We start from the raw sequence: 23344 nt of genomic DNA, 5'->3' as shown, positions 1-23344 counted from the left end.
CCGCAGAATTACGTCGTCTGTACGCGCTTACGGCCGCACGCCTCTCCATCCGTGCCATAGAAACCATTCTATGCACGGGCTGATTTCGCATTCTGCCGAAAGAACTGACATGTCAATTCTTTCGGCGGAATGCAGATTCAGCCCGCCCATAGAATGGTGTCTATGGAGTCGGCGGAAAGCTGCGCGTACAGCTGGCGGAATTTATATACGAAAATTCCTCATTGTGAACCCACCTTAAGGGTGCCTTCACACGTACCGTATCACCGCGTATTTATCGCTGCGAGTTTCTCGCACATAAATCCACAGTGATACTGATTGCTATAAAGTCAATGTATGTGTATTCTTGCTGCGATTTTTACAAGCGAGTTTTGATTTTCACATGATTTTCACAGGAGAGTTTAACACCACAAAAAAACGCAGCTACTTTCGTACGATATATAGGCAGCAATACGGTATGTGTAAAAGACACCACAGAACCCTAAAACTATCACAGAGCAGGTGCATTTATACAGAGACTTGATTATACACAGGTAGATTCTAATTATCATCATCAGTCATTTAGGACGACGACACAGGATCATTCAGAAAGTAAAAGGGGCAGAATAATATTGCATGCCCCACATTTCAGGTTTTTTTTTTGCTAAAAAAAAGTTTACATTTTAATTTAAAAGTTTAATTTTATTTTTTTAATTTTTATTTATTTTATTTTATTTATTTTTTCTGGCTTTTTTATGGTAAAACAAGGCTAGGTTCACACTGCCTCTTTGCATCTGTTTTACTCTGTTTTTGAACAGTCAATTTTAACCACATAATATTAATGGTGAACCACAATGTATGCATCAAAATTTCGGCACACTGCACCAAATTTAAAAGGCACCAACCTTTCCCAAAAAACGGCTGTGCACTTAAGTGGTGCTGCAGCAGCCATAGTAAATGTGGGCCAGTGCCTATACTTATAAATGACTGCATATCCCTCCATTACAAGAAGGTAGAGCTGTAATCACAGCACCTGCCATCTGATTGCACAACACACTAAAGATATGTTGCCTAGACACTAAACATGTCCTTCTCTGTTGCCCAGCAACATGATCCTAAGGGGGCCTTTACACAGACAGATTTATCTGACAGATTTTTGAAGCCAAAGCCAGGAACAGACTATAAACAGGGAACAGGTCATAATGGAAAGACTGAGATTTCTCCTCTTCTCAAATCCATTCCTGGCTTTGGCTTTCAAAATCTGTCAGATAAATCTGTCTGTGTAAAGGCACCCTTACTGCCCTGCTAAGAAAGGGTGTGGTCAAGTGGGCTCCTTGTCTCAAGTACTTTGGGAGTGCACATTAGTACAAGATTATTGGGAAAAAGTAGGGTTGCTCCTTCAATCCCTGGCATTAAAGGGGAACTCCGGATAAGAAAAAAATGTGTTTTCTATTAAAAGTACATTAAAAGTTATATAGATGTGTCTATACAATGTATTACCGTATCTGTACAGTTCTGCCACACTGGTAGCTGATAGAAATCCAGGAAGTGAAAAAAATGGCCCCTGTGCCAATTCACATTGTCTCCCAATCCTTCTGCTATCCCCCCCTAGGAGACAAATCTTAGGTGTCTCACATTGTGTGTGTCTGCTGATGATGCATACAGGGGGCAGGGCTTGATGTCACAGGAGGCTTGGCTGGATAACCCAATCCCCTGACTGATTCACTATCTCTAACTGGTGAGAAGCAGCTGCTGCACTAATTTTACTGATTGTAATGGGTGGGGGCTGTGATGATCACATGAGAGAAAGCATTGCATTCTGGGAAATGCCGAACCAGGAAGAACAGAAACACAAAACAGAGCAAACAAGCCCCCTCAAACAAATGGATTTTTGGCAGTTTCAAAACTGGGATAGACAGGTAAGTAATGCGTTATGCTTCTGCAGAAGTTTTATTTTTTTTTTACCTCTACCTGGAGTTGCCCTTTAATATTACATTGTCCCAACAATTAGCCCTACTTTTACTTGATATCCATATGGTACCTTTTAAATATTGTTTTCTTCTGCTTAAAATCTTTACTATAGCTAAACTCATACTCAGTAGATATTGAAAATCTACGATTCCCTCCATAAGAGAGGTAGTCCAATTAACCCCTTCAGGACCAGGCTAATTTTCGTTTTTGCGTTTTCATTTTTTCCTCCTTATGCTTAAAAGGCCATGGCACTTGCATTTTTACACCTACAGACCCGCATGAGCCCTCATTTTTTGCGTCACTAATTGTACTTTGCAATGACAGGCTGAACTTTTGCATAAAATATGCTGCGAAACCAGAAAAAAAAAATATGCGCAGTGAAATTGAAAAAAAAACACACAATTATTTTTCTTTGGGGGGGGGGGGGGGTCGTTTTTACACCGTGTGTCCTATGGAAAAACTGACATGTTATATATGTTCCTCAAGTCGTTACGATTACAACGATATGTAACATGTATAACTTTTATTGTATCTGATGGCCTGTAAAAAATTCAAACCATTGTTACCGAATAGATGTTCCTTAAAAATCGCTCCATTCCCAGGCTTATAGCGCTTTTATCCTTTGGTCTATGGGGCTGTGTGAGGTGTCATTTTATGCGCCATGATGTGTTCTTTCTATCGGTACCTTGGTTGCACATATGCAACTTTTTGATCGCTTATTACAATTCTTCTGGATTTGATGCTACCAAAAATGCGCAATTTTGCACTTTGGGATTTTTTTTGCGCTTACGCCGTTTATCGTGCGAGATCAGGAATGTGATTAATTAATAGTTTGGGCGATTCGTACGCGGCAATACCAAACATGTTTGTTTATTTATTTTTATTTATAACATGGGAAAAGGGGGGTGATTCAAACTTTTACTAGGGTAGGGGGCTTTTTATTAATAACATAACTTTTTTTTTTAACTTTTAGGCCCCCTTCACACGTCCGGAAAAACCACCCGGATTTCTGGACGCATAGACTGGTGGAAGGGTGTCCGTTCCGGAAAATAGGACCGGATTTTTTAGAACCAGTCCTATTTCCGTCCGGAAATCCGTCCCGGACGCCCCCATAGAAGTCTATGGGAGCGCCCTGGCCCCGGACGCCTTCCTGATGCAAATCAGGAAAGCGTCCAGAGTTCCACTCACCCGGACGACCTTCCGCCGCTGCCCTCGGTCTGCCCCGGCCTCCTGCTGCCTCTTCGTCCGCCGCCTCTTCTGCAAGCCACGGCCACTCGCGGCACAACCCCCCCCCCTCCCCCCTGCGGCACCGCTCCCGACTGCCCCCCCCGCCCCCGACCGCAAAGGCATACGGATGCTCTCATTGACATCAATTGTCTACGGATTGTTTGCGGATTGCAACATGTTTGGCATCCGTATTTCCGTAAAAAAATATGGATAACTCGTGCTCCTATTTGCACAGCAGTTTATAGAAGTGCTGGGATCTTTAGTTCTCCGGATCTCTGTTGCTGCACATCGTGTGCCGATTGTAGCAGAATCCTAGTTACAGTATGGTGTGCCGATTGTAGAAGAATCCTAGGCAGTGTTGGTGATTATATAATCAGAGAGCTGGGATCTGTAGTACTCCACAAGGTGAAGACCAGGGTGCCTGCTCTGATCTGGGGAGAGATAGTTGGAAAAAACACTGCCGGTGGCACCTCTCACCCTCTCAATGATGACACAGTTCCAGGAACGATCTTCTTGATAGTGAGCTGCACCTCCCTAACTTTTGTAACTTCTGCCATAAACTACTCCACTGTATTGCCACATTGTGTAGGAAAAGATGCAGAGATTTGCTACTTACACAGCCCTATGGCTCTCTGATGCGATCTCCTTCTTGTCCTGTGCCGATCTCTCTCTCTCTGTCATTCCTTCACTGCTCAGTAACTCTTATTGATTCATTCATACTTTTCCTAACCACATTGTAAACACCAATTTATTGGTAATGATGAGTGACAGCTGGGCTACTCTATCTGTCCTAATGGTTTTCTATGGGGTTCAGTCTTTAATGTTAATGCTGCCCTGCCATAGTTGTCTACACTGACAGGACAGCTATTGTACGTTTGTAGCCCAGCTGTCACTCATCATTACCAATTAGCATAATAAATTGGTGTTTACAATGTGATAAGGAAAAGTATGAATGAATCAATTAAGAGTTACTGAGCAGTGAAGGAATGGCAGAGAGAGAGAGATCGGCACAGGACAAGAAGGATATCGCAGCAGAGAGCCATAGGGCTGTGTAAGTAGCAAATCTCTGCATCTTTTCCTACACACGCTGTAGCTCTCTGTGCTGTGAGATCAGCGATTTCCACAGGGATTCACTAAGCAGCATGCATATTAGATACCTCTCACCCTTCTGAAGTCTGGTCCAGCAACGGATGGAATACGGATGTCCAATCCGCAATTTCTCACGGGTTGTTTCAGGACCAGAAAAAAAATACTGAACGTGTGCATGAGGCCTAACCGTCAGGAAATCCTGATACTTTCCTGATGACATTTAAGGCCTCCTGATCAGGATTTCCTGACAGTAAAAACTGACACGGACGTGTGAATGGGGCCTTACACTTATACTAGAAGCCCCCCTGGGGGACTTCTAGTATAAGTGCACTGATCACTCATTGATCCATGCTGTATATAGTTATACAGCATAGATCAATGAGATAGGCACTCGTTTGCTTTCGGCTGCTGCAGCCGAAAACAAATGAGTGCCGAGCAGGGGACGGCGCCATCTTGGAGCGGTCCCTGGCCGCCAGCAGTAACGGAGATTGCTCCTCTGGGACAACGTCCCGGAGGAGCGATCTCCGCCACTAGACACCAGTGAAGTGCTGCATCCGATAATCGGATGCAGCTGTCATCTTTGACAGCTGCATCTGATTACCTTATTAGCAGGCACGGCGATCGGACCGTGCCTGCTAATAGCCGCGGCCCCGGGCTACATGAGGCACCCGGGACCGCGGCGGTTCAGAGCGGGGTCGCCGCGCGGCCCCGCTCTGAACGCCCGCACGAGGACGTACAGTTACGTCCTCGTGCGGGAAAGGGTTAATAAATACTTCTTACAAATATAAAGAGGCAATAGCATATGGCACCCACACTATCATAAATTTCCATAACCGATTGTACTTATGGAGAAGCAGCTCCCACTCTGTGAACTAGTTTCTCCTACTCATTTATTTGTCTTATATTTCTTAGTATTTGATGGCTTTGAAGCTAAGTAATGATGCCTTTAATTGTTTGATTTCCTGGTTGATTCTGTATATCTACTGTTCACAGTTGGTTACCTTTTTTTCTCTGCCAATGTATTTTCTGGCTAAATCTCTATACATTATGTACTTGTTTTATGCGATGTTTTGCATTTTATACAGAAAAATTCCTTCAATAAAAATTATTGAAACAGAAAGGGTGTGACATTGCCAGGTAGCAGTGATGATAAGAGGCATGTGATGGGTGATGTCTTGTAGTAGATGGAGGGATCACCAATCTTACTGCCTGTAAACCATATGCACCCTATTTTTAAAAATATATATATATACTTGAATTCAGTTAAAAACTATTTTATTTAAAATTCATAAAAGCACCCTCCTTTGCCTGTTTTGTTGGAGTTACAAAGGTTATGAAGAAAAGTATACAATTTCCCCAAAAAAATCTGATTATGAAAAAGGCAAGTTTATAAAAAGTCAAAATAAAGTCTGCATTTGGAGAGCACAATATTACAGATGTTACTGTGCAGATCTGTATAGAAATATTCAATGTCTCCTTAAAATGACAATGCTAGGCAGACTCCTGATTCACTCACACAGCACACACTCTTTAAAGGTCACTCACAAGTCATTATAGCTTCCTCACTGGCCACCACAATAATACAGCACAAGAAAAATAACCCAGACAGCCAGCAACAAGAGTGAAGACCCGTCCTGGTGTTTGCTGCACATCTAGGGTTCCGGAAAGTTCTTGACTTACAGGCCAAGACGTTACCAATGCTTGTGCAATTTTCAGATGTCTCCTTTCAAGTCGAGATTCTGTATGTTGCTGGAATGCATATAGGCGCCTCTTGAACCCTATAAAAAAGATCCTAAACTAGAATTCTAAATCTTTAACACCAAACAAAATACAAACAAAAATCGTTCAAACTGCTGGAAACCACTCCCAACGTATTATCTTCTCAGAGGTAAAGAATGCATCTCACATACAAAACTGACTGCCATGAGTCAGTCATATAAATACATTATAAAGCTTAAAATCCATATGATATACAAGCATCTTAAATACGTGATGAGCCATAATTTACCTTGATCATTTCAATTTACAAATGTATCTAATGAATCAAAGGATTGAATTATTGCAATGTGCTCCTAACTCCATGGCAGTGAAGTAAACCACCACCCCCCTTCCCCACACCAGCCAGATCCAGTCCATATGATCAGTCTGACACCTCACTGTAGTAATACTTTTGTGCAGCATCTGTCATTTTCCACCCTGCCGCTCGATATTCTATCATTTCGAGCAGTAGTAGTTGGGCCAGCGAGCTGAGTCCACCTTGAAGCAGGAAGCTATCTCGAAGAAGAGAAAAAAGCTCATCCATTTTTTGGGAATTCATCTTCTCCAGCTGCTCCCCAACCTTGTGCAACTGTAGAACCAAACAGTCCACCTGCAGGTAAACACATAGCTTGATGAAGGTTTGCATGAGTAGATCTCCGGCTATACGCAGATACATTGGAGAACACTATGGCACATTAACTTCTGTGAGATAATGATGTAGTGTAAAGCCTACTTGTCATATCAAACAACTTCTGACATGTTATAGCCACAAGTTTGTATCAGTGGGGGTCCAGGTGCCGAGACCCCTGCCGATCACTAGAACAAAGCACATGCTCGGCCCCTTCATCTCCGCTCTCAATGCTAGAGTAGCAGTGGACGGAATTATAATGGAAGCCTATGGAACTTCCAGTAGATGCAATTGCCAGACGTTCTATAGGCTCCAATATAATTTAGGAAGTTTAGAATTTGGTTTACTTTAGAAGTGAGAGCGGAGATGAAGGGGCAGAGCATGCGCTGATAAGCGATTCTGCCCCTTTGTTCTAGCAATTGGCGGGGGTTTCAGCAGCCAGACCCCCACTGATGCAGACTTCTGACAAGTGGCTATAACATGTCAGAAGATCATTGAAATGACAGGTACACTTTAAGGCCCTCCTACACAGGCATTTCTAGACTGGCATTTACCCAATAACTGGCCTGTATAAAAGGGCCAGCGATCAGCCGACAAGTGAGCAAAACCGATTGGGTCTTGTGCAGCCGGTGAAATCAACACATCAGCTTCACATCTGTCTAAACAGAATGTGTGACTGATAACAATGCATTTAAAGCGACTCTGTACCCACAATCTGACCCCCCGAAAACCACTTGTACCTTCAGATAGCTGCTTTTAATCCAAGATCTGTACTGGGGTCCGTTTGGCAGGTGATGCAGTTATTGTCCTAAAAAACAATTTTTAAACTTGCAGCCCGTGCCAAACGGGAGTACCTGTGCCCTAACTTTGCACCACCCCTCCGTCCCTCCTCCCCACCCTCCTCATTATTAGGAATGCTCCAGGCAGATTGTCTACTATTCATCAGCTGTGTCAGCCCGGCACATGGGCTGGATCGTTAAGGCCCTGTGCGATGTTCAGCATGGAGAAAATGTTCTAGTGGCATTCCTAATGATGAGGAGGGACGGAGGGGTGGTGCAAAGTTAGGGCACAGATACTTCCATTTGGCACGGGCTGCAAGTTTAAAAGTTGTTTTTTAGGACAATAACTGAATCACCTGCCGAACGGACCCCAGGACAGATCTTGCATTAAAAGCAGCAATCCGAAGGTACAAGTGGTTTTGGGGGGGGGGGGGGTCAGATTGTAGGTACAGAGTCACTTTAAATGGCTATAACGGCATCAACTTTTTAAGTACCACTATAAAGTTCTGTCTGTTTCCCCCCCGCACAGTTAGTAGTACTTTTACACATATAACCTTTGGGCTGGGAATGGGAAAAAAAACGATAATTGCACCATAGAGTGCAAAAATGTCATGAAGAGCTACTTTGACCTGCAAATTTTCCAAAGCATATATCCCAACACTTCAAAAGTGGTCATACAGAAAAGTGGATAAAAGCCTTAGGGTATGTGCACACTACAGAATCCCAGCAGATCACCCGCCACGGATTCCACAGCTCACCCCTGCTCGTGGACACTGGCGGACACGCGCATCTCCGCTGGTCCCATAGGCTTCATTCTATGGTTTGCCAGAACTCGCTCATTTTTCGGGCGGAGGCGGAATCTGGCAAACTATAAAATGAAGCCTATGGGACCAGCGGAGATGCGAGCTGCGGAATCAGCGGCGGGTGATTCCATAGTGTGCACATACCCTAAGGCCTCCTTCAAATGACTGCAACTGCTTTATGAACTGTAAAAATTCAGATCTGTAGTCCACATTTATTCTTTCGTGAAATGCATAAAAAAATCTGCATTACATCAGGGTGTTCTTATGTAAAAATGAAATGCTTGGAATGATGTCATAAGTCTTTCTCAACAGGGGTTGCCAGGAAAACGATCGGCAAATACGGACAGCATACAGATGTAACCCACATTTTTCTATCAATCAGCTTCACAAATACGAACCATAGTTCCTGTTCTATTTTTATGCAGAGAGGACTTTCTGAAAATATATGAAACCTGAGAAAAACAGTTGTGTGCATTTCCCCATAGGAATCAATTGGTTCTATGCTGTCCATAATAACGGACAGAAATGTAGGTCCTTTTATTATGTATTGGTGCTGCCCATCAAAACTATACAAACGACCAGTCTTCATTCATAGCAGGTGAAGCAAAGGCAATTAAGACGTCCATGTAGGAAACGGTTCTTTATAGGTAAAATAGTCAAAACTATGGGATGTCAACTACAAAAGGTAGTAATTGCAGATATTACAACAGCAATAAAAAGGATTGAAGCTTATCTAATAAAAAATGATTCATTTGTAAATGAAGGCTACAAAATGTCTAAGATGTGTCTGATTGTCTGACATTTAATTGTAAAAAATATACAAGTGTATTATTGGAGCAATAGGAAAAGCATGGGTGAATCTATAAATTACACCACATCATTGGAAGCACCATAGGGTTTAAATTCTTTCTATGAACCTTGACTTAAAAGATAAAAAAATAAAAAATAATCAGCTAATCATTCAATCAATCAGTGAACGACACTATAAACACCAATAATGTTACTGGTTTCTGTCGATAGGAGTTCAGGAGCATTTGCACATTATGAACCTGGCATGGCTGTGATGCCCGCTCACCTGGTGTTGCTGCTCTGTTTAGATTTGATTCTGAATGAGCCTTCATAGTCATTCATGAACTTTGGCTGTCCAAGCATGATGGGAGTTGTAGTTTTGCAACAGCTGGAAAGCCAAGGTTCCCTACCCCTGCACTACAGGATAGATGCTCATAGTCCCAAGTTCTCAGCCTTTGTTACAGCAGAAAAGTGTCAGGAGGTTGGTGCCTCTTTGCCACTTAGTATCTACATATTAGTTTACTTTTTACAACTAATTTTAGTTTACATCAGGTGTAATGCCTAAATAAAAATTGTGTATTATTTTAGCTTGCTTATTACCCAGTGTTTGGTGGTTGGCAGTGGCATTTCTAGCGTGCTTTATTGGCAGACTGTTTAAAGCGTAACTGTCATATTTTTTTTTATTGCAGAAATCAGTAGTATAAGCGATCTTAAGAAACTCTGTAATAGGTTTTATCAGCCAAAAAAACCTTCTGCACTCAAGAAGCAATCTCACAGCCTCCCCCCTGACTTCTTATCTGTGCATTATCAGGCAAACACGTCTTCAATTACAGAGAAGCCAGTGAAGACGGGTTCTGCTCTCTCCATTCTATCCTTATGAAGGGGGGAGGGGCTGAGGGAGATGAGGGAGCAGGAAGAGGTGACATGAAGGTCAGCTGTTTGTAGACTGTCTGGGCACCTAAACCGCTGGATTCTGGGGTCAGAAAGGTCAGTGCTTATCTATGAACTGAGAGAAGATTGCAGGGTGTTGTGCTGTGCAGGACTGTTCCATGCTCAGTCACTCCTAACAGCCCCTCCCCCCTCCATAGCCACATAATGGACACAGAAATCCTGCTTCTTCTGCAGTGAGGGGCGAGGCTGGGAGATTGCTTTTTCAGTACAGAAGGAAACTCTTTTGGTTTATAAAACCTATTATAAACCTATTTCTTAAAATCGCTTGATCTGTTGATATTTAATGTTTTTCTAAAAATGGCCCTGAAATGACAGTTACGCTTTAATTGTTAACCTTTATTGCTAGGCAAGTTGTGATTCTGAATTCAAGAAGTTTTTAACTCTATGTTGGTGACTTTAATTTAAGGCTATGTTCACACACTTTATTGAAAACCAGTTGTTAACAGTGTCAAACAACGGCTGCTGTCTTGCATGTTCACCCTACCGCTACTGCAGTATCAGCCGGATGAACATTATTTTATTTCTATTTGGATAGCGGGCACCTTGTGCTTGCAATTCAATTAAGCATGCCGGCAGCCGTACTTTACATTGTGTGCACAGCTATTTTCTACAAAGGCAGTTAGGTGAACAGCGGCCGTAGAAAATAGCTGTTCACACAGAAAATAGACATGTTCATTATTTTCTGCAGACGCAGTTCAACAATAGCTATAGTGTATACGGTGTAGAAACACTATGGACATTGTTGCACTAAAATCAATGCAAATGTATTGATTTCATTACCGACGGACGCTCTTTTCAGTGAACAAAATTAATACATTGTGTGAACATGGCCTAAAACTGCAGACAAGAAAATCTGACATTTCATCTAAAGAAAAAAGTTAAGCATGTTATTTCATGTCGTACCTCCTCCTCTTTTTGCAAGCTTTCAGGTTGTGCCAGCTGAAAGAGGCAGTCGTATACAGGATTAACCAAGGCCAGCATTGGCATGTTATTCACCTAAAAAAAGACAGGCTGTGTTACCATATATCAAGCAGAGATTTACAGAGCTAAAATTACCTAAAAAAAACCCTTTATTTTGTGATACTTACTCGCAAATAGTCAAAAATATTGCAGATAAAGCTGACATAGCACACCCATTCCTGCACGGAGCGTGCTCTCATCTCATCTCGGTTCCGATATTCACTCTGTAGTCTGTTCAATAATGCCGATCGGAAGACACTTCGACCTGACTCTTTGCTCTCTGCCTGAAGGACAGAAAGACAAATGTGTTTTCTAGCACACCAGGGATACAGATAGTTATCCATAGCCATAGAATACAGCAGACACAGACTTGTCAGCTGTACAGGGTATGTGTAAATGGTTTTAAGACTGCCTAAAACTGAGATCTCCTGAATTATACTTGTGCATGCTCAGACCTTGCAGTCAGCAAATTAGGCATCTGGCATATGTTTGCAAACCCGAGAAATGCCATTGGAATCAAACAGGCCATGCATGGGCCCTACAACAATGGCTATAGCCATTGGGAAAAACTGGATCAGTCAGGTTGGTTAGAGGGCAGTGATGTCCAGCCTGTTTAATTGTGATCTAAGCGGTCATTGATAATGCATAAGGGTATGTTCATAGACAGTGGAGTTCACTGCGTTACACAATGAAGGACAGCAAATTAACCATTACAGCAATTACTGCAATGAAGTGATGCAGTAATGCAATGAAATGATGCATTCCTATTGTGTTACTGCATGTGTGAGCACAGCCTAAAGAGATCACTGAGCACAAGCACAAGACATCTTACCTGAATGATTGTGTAGCACATTTTCCCAGCAGCTTTGCTAAATGTGGCATCTCTAAGTGACTGTTCTACTATGACATTGGCCACCTTCTCTAGATGTACACTGGAAGGCTCTGTAAAAAAAAAAAAAAAAAGAGCTTACCATGATGAAGAAGAACATACAAGTCTATTAAAGATATTACAGGGTAATAACATTCATTATCCCTGACCTTTTAAAGCAGTCTTCAGAAGATTTTGGGTTTCAGCATCAAATACTTGGATCTTATACTCTTCCCCCATAGTCATTGGTGAAGGAAACACAGCAGTAATAAAATCCTGGAAAACAAGTCAGATCTGCACTATTACCTATCTAATGTTACATATCTAATAATCAGACAATAAATTCCACACCCCAAAAATAATGATTTTTTTTTTTATTCTAAATACCAGGTAAACAAACATGTAGATGGAACACTTACATTTAGCAGGTTATGTCATATTAAGTTACTGTAAAGCAGTGCTTCTCAAACTGTGAGGGGGGCCACACCAGTGAAGCGCTCCCTAGTTGCTGGTGGGGCGCAGCTTTGGAGGCAGTTCTCACAAAAGTCATGATAAGCTGCACTGTCCTTTCCCTGACTGCAACCATCTCTGCTTTAGGAACATTATGGACTCATTTTGTGCTTATTTCATGTTATACAGAGATTAGGAGATAAAATGGAGGGTAGACTGAGCTATAGGTCTTATATTTGCATGGACTTCTGCCACAGATGGTGAGTCCCCAGCTTCCCCTTGGTCAGTCTGGTGAGGTACAGGCATGATTTAGTCTGTTGGGTGAGGCTCCAGCAAAAAAGTTTGAGAAGCGCTGCTGTAGAGTATAGCCAATCAGCATATGGTGTATAATGTATAGTAAGTGCATTAGAATGAAAAAACAGAAGCAGTTTGTAGCCACAGAATGGAGGTGCAGATCCCTATAATGCAGGAATGTACTACAACAGGCTAAAATAGAGAAGCAGGGCTGCTGTCAAAAGGTCTGTGTGATCACATGACAGCAATGGGGAAGGGGTGAGTGTTCAGCATGGACCAAACAGGAAGAGCTGTGCAGGAGGACAGTGACAGAAACTTTTCTTTATACAGCAGTGTGAATGGCTAAGTGTAAGTGCGGGCACATTATAGCAGCAGTGTGTATAGCTGAGTGTAAGTGGAGGAACATTATAACAGCAGTGTGTATAGCTGAGTGTAAGTGGAGGCACAGTATAGCAGGAATGGAGAGGATGGGAAACTGCAGGGAGCAAAAAAGGAATGAGCAGGATATATGTGGGCACAGCTTAGCAGCACTCTCTGTCCGGGGAGAGAAGGGTTAAAGCTAAAAGGAGATTACCTCCACAGTCCTGTCCCCTAATGCAAGCCCCAGCCTGAGGTGGATCTGGTATAATTTGGAAGGTAAGGGAGACTTCCTGGGTCAGAGTACAGTGCAGTAGACCCCGCTATGCAGACCATGCCCCTCCCTGACTTTTCCTCCCACCCAGTACAGGGAGCTCTTAAACCAAGTTACAATTTTTAAAAACTGTGAGCTCTTCTTGCAAAACGCTCTCAATCCAAATTGCTCTCAAACTAAGGTACCACTGTATATATATTGCACAGTCTATGGGTCTTGAAGTTCTACATAATCATATTTAAGAAGACATCTTTTAACTCAATGTAAAGTGGCTGTCCTGAGAAGAATATTGTTTATATCTGAATCCAGAAGCCAGGAATGGATTTTAAGAGAGGGGAAATCTCAGTATTTCCTTTATGACTTGTTCTCCGTTAATAGTTTGGTCCTGGCTTTGACTTCAATAATCTGTCAGATAAATCTGTCTGTTTCAACACACAATTAAGGCCCTATTCCACGGCCCGACTCTGAGGAGCAAACGAGCTCTGAGCGCTTGTTTGCTCCTCGTTTCCCGATCGCAGCAAGCTATTCCACGCGGCTTAGTCTGGGGAGGGCCGGGGGGAATCTGTGGGGGGGGGGGGGGTGATCGCTGATCGTCCGGGCAGCCCATAGGATATAGGGGCTCCTATTTCACGGAGCGGTGGCAGCAGATCGCTGCTATATAAGTCGTTTGTCTTTCAACATGTTGAACGATGAACGATGTCGGCTGATCGTTGCCTCCTATTCCACAGGACGAATGGCCGTAATGGCCGAATACGGCCGATAATCGTTCCGTGGAATAGGGCTTTTAGCTGTATCTATTATTTCTCATGAAACAACCCATTTAAAGGTGTTGTCCTTAAAAAAAAAAGTGTGAAGAAACCCTATAGGGTACATGACGCTCGAGTTGGTATACAATAATCACATTTACAATTTTGTAGAAAATCAGGAAGAGGACCTATATCATAATTTTCTAAAGCGCATGTTGATATCACATTTAGGGACTATGCTTTCCTATACAGAATAAAAGGACGTGGATTTATAGCTACTCAGTGGATAGGAAAAGGCCACAACTTTGACATCCATTGAATCTATAACCCACTCAGTGTTTGTGCCAGAAGTATCTTTCTGCACACATGCAGACCACTAGCTAGTCCAAGCCACACTGTAAACGGGGATCTTTAATGCTATGTTTACATGGAGCGATAATTTGCCCAATCGATCGTTTAACGATTTTGAAGCAACGATTTGGTTTTTATAACGATCAGCGTTTAGGGTCCATTTACACAGAAAGATTATCTGACAGATTATCTGCCAAAGATTTGAAGCCAAAGCCAGGAACAGACTATAAACAGAGATCAGGTCATAAAGCAAAGCCTGAGATTTCTCCTCTTTTCAAATCCATTGCTGGCTTTGGCTTCAAATCTTTGGAAGATAATCTGTCAGATATTCTTTCTGTGTAAATGGACCCTTAGACGAATAAATCTTTAGAAAAATCGTTTGAAAATTCGTAAGAAAAATCATTATTGCAATCGTTTTTAAGATCGCTTAAGCCCATCTTTTACATAGGGTAAATCGGTGAAAGACTGTTTACACGAAGCGATCTGCGAATTTTCAGCGAACAAGGAATTAAGAACATGTTGAAAGATCAAAATGAAAGATTTCTCGCTCGTCGTTTGATCGCTTGCTGTGTTTACACAGTACGATTATTGCTCAAATGCAATCGTTTATGCGAAAATTTGAACAATAATTGTTCCGTGTAAAGCAACATTAGCATGTTGGCTGATTGTTACCTTTCAACATGTGTTATTACACTAAACAATTATCGACCGGAACAGGCAGTAATCAGCCAAGTAAGGCTTATAATCATGTAGTGTTATATAGAAATTATTCGCCATATTATCGCTTAAATTTGAATTATTTTTTTGCACAAAATTCTTTCCATGTAATAGGGCTTTTACATGGGAAGATGTGCGGGCTATGAGCAATGGTTTGATGACGGGTTAAAAGAACATGATCAGCTGACTAACATAGAAGATGGCCGATCCTATTACACAGAGGGATATGAGGCCCTAACACTATAGTCAGTAGTTCCATGAACTCTAGTAGATGGCCGATAACTGTAATGATCAACTTGTCTGTCTTTCTTGCACTGAGCACACAATTCACCATTAGACTTTGTTCACACAGTGTATTTTCAGGCTTATTTTCAGGCCTACAACCAAAAGGAGGCCTTAACTCTTCAAGTATTTTTTTGTATTATTGTTTTTGGTATAAGGACAAGTTTTTGAAGTCATTTGAAAAGTTTTATGCATATGAGATCTTTTCGATATGTATCACAACTCCAGAATCTTGTAAAGCTCATAACGCCAGTGTGAACAGGGTCTACATGTGCTTATCTTATGTTTTGGGTTTAAAATAAAATAAAAATGACACTGGATGACAAAGACCTCAGTAGCAGAATGCATGGTCACTTATATAACAAGCCAGCATGCAGAGGAGCAGCAGTGGCCATGTCTGCCTATACCTGAGGAGGACATCAAGTAACCTCCAAAAGAGTCCATGAAAACTTCCATAGACGCCTGTAGGATATGGTGGACACACCTGACTGTGGTGTAACCAGGAGGGGGCAGGTTGCATGGCGGCACCTAGCTGTAGCGCAGTACATGCAGCCTGCTCCCTCCTCACATCTGGTACCAGGCTCTGCAGCTGCTGTGGTGTCAGCGAGGACTACTGTGTACGTGCATACATACTGCCAGGATCGATGGTCTCTAGAACAAACAAACAGTATCCGAACCGGTGACTAATAAATCATAGCGGATAAACACGACCAGGGTCAGACATTTATATGCGGCTTGTGCCCACTGTCTACATGCGCCGCCACTTACCTGTTAACCGCACACTGTCATGGTGCCCGCACCGGAGGTTGCTACCACTTTACGAGGATAGAGTCTCAGGATAGGCCGCGGCTGGAGCAGGTACAGGCCGCGGTAGTCTATGCACACAGCGACACCTATCGGGGACCTGCGAGTACTGCGTGTAGCTAGGACGAGTGGAAATAGCGACACCTAATGGAGGGAGTTGAGAATGTTAGTGGAAAGTGCTTCTAATCTAAATATCTCAGGTGAACTAATCCAACTATTACTTGTGTGATGGAAAACAGATAGATATTCTCTCTCTATAGTGTGTGTGTGTGTGTGTGTGTGTGTGTGTGTGTGTGTCGATCTTCATGCTATACAATGTAGAGATGAAAAAAAAAAACATGAAGGTCAACATTTCCAAAAAAAAATTCTGTTTATTGAAGATCTACTTGAAAATCTCTTATAGGTACATCAATAGACATAACATGGGCCCTCTGGCCGATAATGCAGTACACAATTCCTAGGGCCCCCGTTGCTGTTTTGTAGAGTCTCGCAGCAGGTCTGGGCAGCTGGCGAGAAAATAACTAAATACACTGTTAGGGTGGGTTCATACTGAGGAATTCTCGCAGATAATGTCTGCGGCATTCCGTCGTGTGTCCGCACGCGCGCCTTTCCGCCGGCTCCATAGACACCATTCTATGGGCCGGCGTATTCCGCTATCCGCCGAAAGGAGTGAATGGTGTCCATGGAGCCGGCGGAAAGGCGCGCAGACATATTGCGGAATTCCGCTGAGTTTATCCGTGAGAATTTCTCAGTATGAACCCACCCATACACCTGAGGAATCCCCACTTTGGCATTCTCCATACATTCACATTTGCTGTCTCTTCCAGATGCTCCTTTCTGGTCCCAAACGGAAATCAATTATTTTGCGTATCTCTATTGAGAGAATACATTAGTATCTAATGAGTTGCAAATACGAGATCCCTAACATACATTTTTACAAGTACCTACAACTGCGTCATCCATTACAGGCGCAATTTAGGGACATGGATACGCCAATCTTCTTCTATCCTTTGATAGGCATTATTTGATCACATGGTCCCGGGGGATCGATTTCTCCCCTATGCTCATATTTGATATGACTTAAAGCAGCAGACACTCCAGTTCAAGGGTTAGAAGTCACTCATACCAGCTATGATGAAGGACACATATAGTAATTGCTTGAATCACACTTAAATGTTTCTCCCGCCATTAAACAATAAGCTGACTCAATTATATATTGTACATAAGTGCTATTAAACCCCATTGAGATTGCATCATATGGGCAGAATAACAGTGCCTGCTTGCCCAAAGTGCCTAGCCGAACCAGCGGATTTCTGGCATGTGATCTGGACCTGCGAAATTGCAGAATTCTGGAGTGATGTGGTTAATACGCTTTCCACCATGGGAAAAACAAACTAAACACAGGAATTCCGGCCAGTAGAGAGAGTCACAGCTCAATGTGTCCATCAGTAACATGACTGCCTTCTCTCTGTGAGCGCTCAGATGGCCTGGGATACACAGGACTTCCTGTTTTTTGACGGTTTCCTGTTTTGAGAAAAAAAAGTCAGAAAACAGGAAGTGCCGTGTTTTTCATGATCACTAAAAAAAAAAAAAATAATGAACGTAAATTGCAAACTTGTATATTACATCTACTGTTGATTCAAATTTTGAAAGTTATAACAACAGTGACACTTTAAGGAAGTTTAATTTTTAGCCTGGAAATACATAGCTCTTAAAGGAGATAGATAGACGCCTGCCCAATAAACCTACCTGGATTTCTTTAGTTAATACAGCCACTTCCTATATGCGAGTGATATTCATACAAAGGAAATGCCCTTCAAATGTTGTCAAGGTGTGGGGTTTGTGGAGCGACTCCCGCTTACTACTATTGCACCTGAGGTTTTGTAATTGTCTTCTGCTGTCATGGGTTTAAAGTTAGGCGTGTACTACTGTGTGTATTTTTACTCTTATGTTGTTAAAGGGGTTGTCCAGCGAAAAAAAAATTATTTCAAATGAACTGGTGTCAGAAAATTATAGATTTGTAATTTACTTCTAATAAAAATCTCAAGTCTTCCCATACTTATAAGCTACTTCATGTCCTGCAGGAAATGTTGTTTTATTTACATATAGACACAGTGCTCTCTGCTGACATCTCTGGCCGAGACAGGAACTGTCCTGAGCAGGAGATGTTTTCTATGGAAATTTGCTACTACTCTGGACAGTTCCTGACAGAGGTGTCAGCAGATAGCACTGTGTCTGAATGTAAATAAAACATTTCCTGCAGGACATGAAGTAGCTTATAAGTATGGGAAGACTTGAGATTTTTAAATAGAAGTAAATTACAAATCTATATAACTTTCTGACACCAGTTGAGCTGCAAGAATTTTTTTTTACCGCTGTACAACCCCTTTATGTATGAGTTGGGCTGTTTATACAATTTTAAAACCCGGAAAGATATGTGCCCTATATGTCTACAATACTATTATTCTGCAAACCTACCTAATCTTCTCTGTAAGCTTTGTTATTCATATGCTTTCTTATATATTTTAATAAAGCAAAGTAAAAAAAAAAATCTCCGTCTGTGAATATGGTGAAACCTTCTTTCCTCTAGACGTAGAGGATGCCCCCTTGTCATGGTTACAGGCCTAGGTGTAAGGGCCCTATTCCACCGGACGATTATCGATTGCATAATCGCTAAACGATTATCGATCTCAAACGACCGCTATTGCGAAAAACCTGAAAATGTTCACTCATTTCCATGGAACGATAATCGTTACTTATGATCGTAATTGCGATCGTTTTTTCTTCGCTATTTATTCACTATTGCGTTCGTATATATTGCGAACGACCGAACAATGTCTTATTCAATGCAAACGATTTGCGAACGAGCAACGATAAAAATAGGTCCAGGTCTTATAAAGCGATCAACGATTTGTTGTTCGGTCGTTACTCGTTAACTGCATTTTAACCGAACGATTATCATTTAGATTAGAACGATTTAATGATAATCTGAACGATAATCGTCCGGTGGAATAGGGCCCTAAATTGATCACTAGAAAGATCTCTGTAATGTCCATCTATATTTTTGTACATTGTGATCAGATCACCCCAAGATGTCTTTTTTTTCTTAACTAAATTACTCCAAAACTAAAGTCTTGTCCCTGTAATCCACCCATTCCCTTAATGACCTTTGTCGCCCTTCTCTGCACCTGTTCTATTTCAGCTGTGTCCTTGTTATATTCTGGTGCCCAAAACTGTACACAGTATTCCATGTGTGGTCTGACCAGTGATTTATAAAGAGGCAAAACTATGTTCTCATCTTTAGCATCTATGCCTTTTTTGTGACATCTGATGATTGTATTAGCCTTGGTAGACACCGGCACTAATCGCTTAAATTGAGTACTGTCCGCCAATACCCCCAGGTCCTTTTCGGAAGCGGTTTTACCCAGTGTTTTATTATTTAGCACATAACTGTACTATTTCTATGGCCAAAGTAGATAACCTTACATTTATTCACATTAAGCGTCACCTGCCATTTCTCTGCCCAAGCCTCTAGCTTACCCAAATCCTCCTGTAATATATTATCTTCTTCTGTGGCGATTACTTTACCCAGTTTAGTGTCTTCTGCAAATGTGGAAATTGCACTGTAACACCCCTCCACAAAGTCATTAATAAACATATTATGCATTATGACTGTGCAACCCTAAAGTTGAAAACAGATTGTAGCCCTGTGTGACTCAGATTTTATATGACCAGGGCCGTTTCTATAGGCGGGCGGGGCGACCGCACAGGGCGCAGACAGCTAGAGAGCACTGGTGTCACCCCCGGCAGACCGCCCGCCCCATCATCTGCCCCTCTGGCCGCCCCTCCACCTACCCCATCATCTGCCCCTCCGCTGCTGGACCCCATCACCTGCGGTCGCGGAATCAAAGACGTCACCTGAATTACTTTTTTTTTTGCCTCAAGTTAAAAATGGTTGAATAACACTACTCTATGCCATAACACACACACTGCTTCTCCCTAGTAACAACCCCCCCTGGCCACATCAACATTATCTGAAATAAAACTTGTAAGTTTAGCCTTATCTTTTTCTTCTCTGATTAAAGAAAAAATATGTTGATACAATTCTTTTATTTAATTTTTGTAAAGCACAAAGAGGAACGTACATACTGTAAGTAAAATATTCTTATTTATTGACAATACATAAACATAGCAAAAGCTATAAAGATAAATAATTTCCTTTAAAAAAAATAATCAGTGCAAACTGACATATACACACACTGACACAAATCATACTATTCATGATATACAGTACTTTATGTAAGGCTGTGCTTAATAATACCTATGACTAGACATACAACCAATTTAAACAGTACCTCAGAACTGAGACCCAATATGATCAGGATATATAGACATGGAGAGTGCGGCAGCAGCACAATGCACTTCCCAGCAGTATCTCCATAATAGCCAAGTCCAACCATGTAAGTTTGTGAGACTACATTGTTGGATTAAGAGGCTGGCCAGGGGTTGGATCACGCTGCTGCCCAGCTCTTTCCCTGGCTATATTTCCTGATCACAACTAGTCTCATCCGTGAAAACGATGTGATCAATAACTTTTGACATGCCTGATGACATATCAAAAGTTATTTTTAATGACAGGTACTCTTTAAAGAATCGCTGCGGTAAAAGTGTTGCATTGTGTTATGTGCCTTGTGGGAGCAGAGCTGTGAGGCCGATATAGCACAGGTAGAAAAAATCCACAGCACTGAGACAGTTGTGGTTAGTTTTTTCTTTACTACTTAGGGTTCCTTTACACAGACAGATTTATCGGACAGTTTTTTGATGCCAAAGCCAGGAACAGACAATAAACAGAACAGGTCATAAAGGAAAGACTGAGATTTCTCCTCTTTTTAAATCCATCCCTGGCTTTGGCTTCCAAAAATCTGTCAGATAAATCTCTGTGTGTAAAGGCACCCTAACATTTATTAAAGGGTTTATCCAGCGCTACAAAACATGGCCACTTTTGCCCCACTCTTGTCTCCAGTTCAGGTAACGTTTGCAATTACGCTCCATTTACATCAATGGAAGTGAGTTTCAAACCCCACCCAATCTGGAGACAAGAGTGGTGCAAAATTGGCCATGTTTTTGTAGTGCTGGACAAAAACCCTTTAAGGAATCTTCATTAATAGCACATAAGGACAAAATCAAATTCTAATTTCTGATGATTTTGTCTATTTGTCAAGGTGACTATATAGGGGAAAAATGCAGAAATGTCAGTCGAGATGTAGTGTAGTTGCAGTGAAAAACTGTGTTCAGCCATAGGTGTCATATGGGGATATATAAAATGCTAATCCCAACACATGGATATATGTAGTCACACTGCAACCTACTGGCCTGCCATTTCTGCTTCTTCCTATATAGACACTTTAGCAAAGACCCTTAGATGGACTAAATCATTGGAATTGGGAATTTGATTTTGTCTGTATGCTCTATTAAAAAAAAAAAAGATTCCACAATAGAGTTTAAGGCAGTGGAAAACATACTACTACTGTCTATTTGTGCTGTGGATTTCTCTACTTACATTAGCATTTTGCTCAGAATTTTTCAATCACAAACAGGAGTGGATTGAAAACACGGAAAGGCTATGTTCACACACTGATGCCATTAAATGGCGTCCATCCACTCAATTTCGTCAGTGTATAAACATAGCCTTTCAGCGTTTTCAATCCACTTCTGGTTTTGGTTGCAAAATACGTAGCAAAATACTGAACAACACTGTGTGGAAACATAGCCTAAAGATGTATTCCCATCTGGAGCAGTTATGCCCTCTTCTGTCTATAGGGCATAACTAATCTAGATGTGAGTTAACAATATAAATGATCCAAAAGTTAAAGTCCACGTAATACTGTCAAGTAGCTGTCAACAACGTGCTAAACCTATAGTTACCCTGCTCATGGCAAGCTGTTTACAGCATATTAAAGAATCACTAATAAGGCTTTGTTCACACTACAATTGTGACTTTCCTTTACGGAAGTCACAACACTCCCCAACTCTTCCACCAGTTCCCTGATGGACTTAATCAGAATCGTGAATTATTATTTAAAGCGACTCTGTAGGGCACAGATATTCTAAGCCACACCCGTTGAGCACAGGGCTTCAAGTTTAAAAGTTGTTTTTTAGGACGATAACTGCATCACCTGCCGTACGGACCCCAGGACAGATCTTGGATTAAAAGCAGCTATCCGAAGGTACAAGTGGTTTGGGGGGGGGGGGCAGATTGTGGGTACAGAGTCGCTTTAAGCCGTGCCCATGGGGCACAAGAGGATAGCTGCACTGATTGTCTGCATATTACTGTAATACTTTGCAGCAGAAGACGACTTTGCGTGGCCATCATGAAATGTTTACTCTTGGTCCAAAACCACACAGTTACCACCATGTAATTTTGGCGTGAAGAACACTGCTGCCCACAGTAATACTCTTACTGTCAACTCAGAGACTGTCGTTGGAGGCCTCTAATTGCAGTGTGAACAATGCCTAATATTCTAGACAGGTGAACACGTTGCATTTAGTGGTTTTAGACAATAACAATGAGATACAGCTTCATCTAGCAATTGTGTCCATAATAGGATTTTTAAAAATTGTCTATTTCTCTATCTATAATTGGCTCATGAGGTCCTGCCCCTCTGTACACATCATGAGGAACACAACTCATAGCACTAGACCACCATGTCAAACTCTGTCCCATGGTGGCAATATTTTTGACCCGCCAAGGGAACTCAGTGACTTCCTACAGCTGGCCTGCTGATAAATAAGGCCCGCCAAGAAAATCGAGTGCTTTTTTATAGCTAGACTGCAGATGTATAACGAGGCAGCCTATAGGTCCTGTCAGGCGGGAGGAGGCGCCCGTGTTACGGCCGCACATACCCATAGGACGCAGGTATGTGCAGCAGTGACATAGAACTTAAAAACGTTTTAATATTATGCTGCAGTAATAAGTAAAATAACAAAGAGCCTATTCTCATGTCACTATGCCCTACGTTCTCCTGTGGCGTTTCTGTATCCCCCGCCACTTCCGAGGCGAACTCGTATCAGTGATAGCATGCTCAGCCAGAAGTGGTGGCGGCAGCGGAGGACACGGAGATGCCGCAGGAGGACACCGGGAGTGGTGAGGTGAAAATAGGCTCTCTGTTATTTTCCTTATAACTGTAGCACCATATCAAAAATTAACTGCAGGATAGCCCTTAAATTGCAGATGTGAGGGGGCCTCTACCTCCCTATCTTATGTTTGTTA

The 23344-nt window shown here is 42.0% G+C and overlaps 1 protein-coding gene across 1 annotated transcript; it reads right to left on the bottom strand.

Moving 5' to 3' along the window:
• Positions 1-5561: 5561 nt before the first annotated feature.
• On the bottom strand, positions 5562-16156 carry MIF4GD (MIF4G domain containing). The gene is made up of 6 exons (XM_069952471.1): positions 16039-16156; positions 11970-12075; positions 11764-11873; positions 11060-11215; positions 10875-10967; positions 5562-6631 (listed from the first exon to the last, which is right to left on the bottom strand). Exons 2-6 carry the CDS (start codon positions 12043-12045, stop codon positions 6404-6406), a joined length of 663 nt encoding a protein of 220 aa, XP_069808572.1. The 5' UTR covers positions 12046-12075; positions 16039-16156; the 3' UTR covers positions 5562-6403.
• Positions 16157-23344: the final 7188 nt, after the last annotated feature.

This window comes from Dendropsophus ebraccatus, chromosome 14 (assembly GCF_027789765.1).
Source record: "Dendropsophus ebraccatus isolate aDenEbr1 chromosome 14, aDenEbr1.pat, whole genome shotgun sequence".
Taxonomy (NCBI): domain Eukaryota; kingdom Metazoa; phylum Chordata; class Amphibia; order Anura; family Hylidae; genus Dendropsophus; species Dendropsophus ebraccatus.
This window is presented reverse-complemented; position numbering and strand designations above follow the sequence as displayed.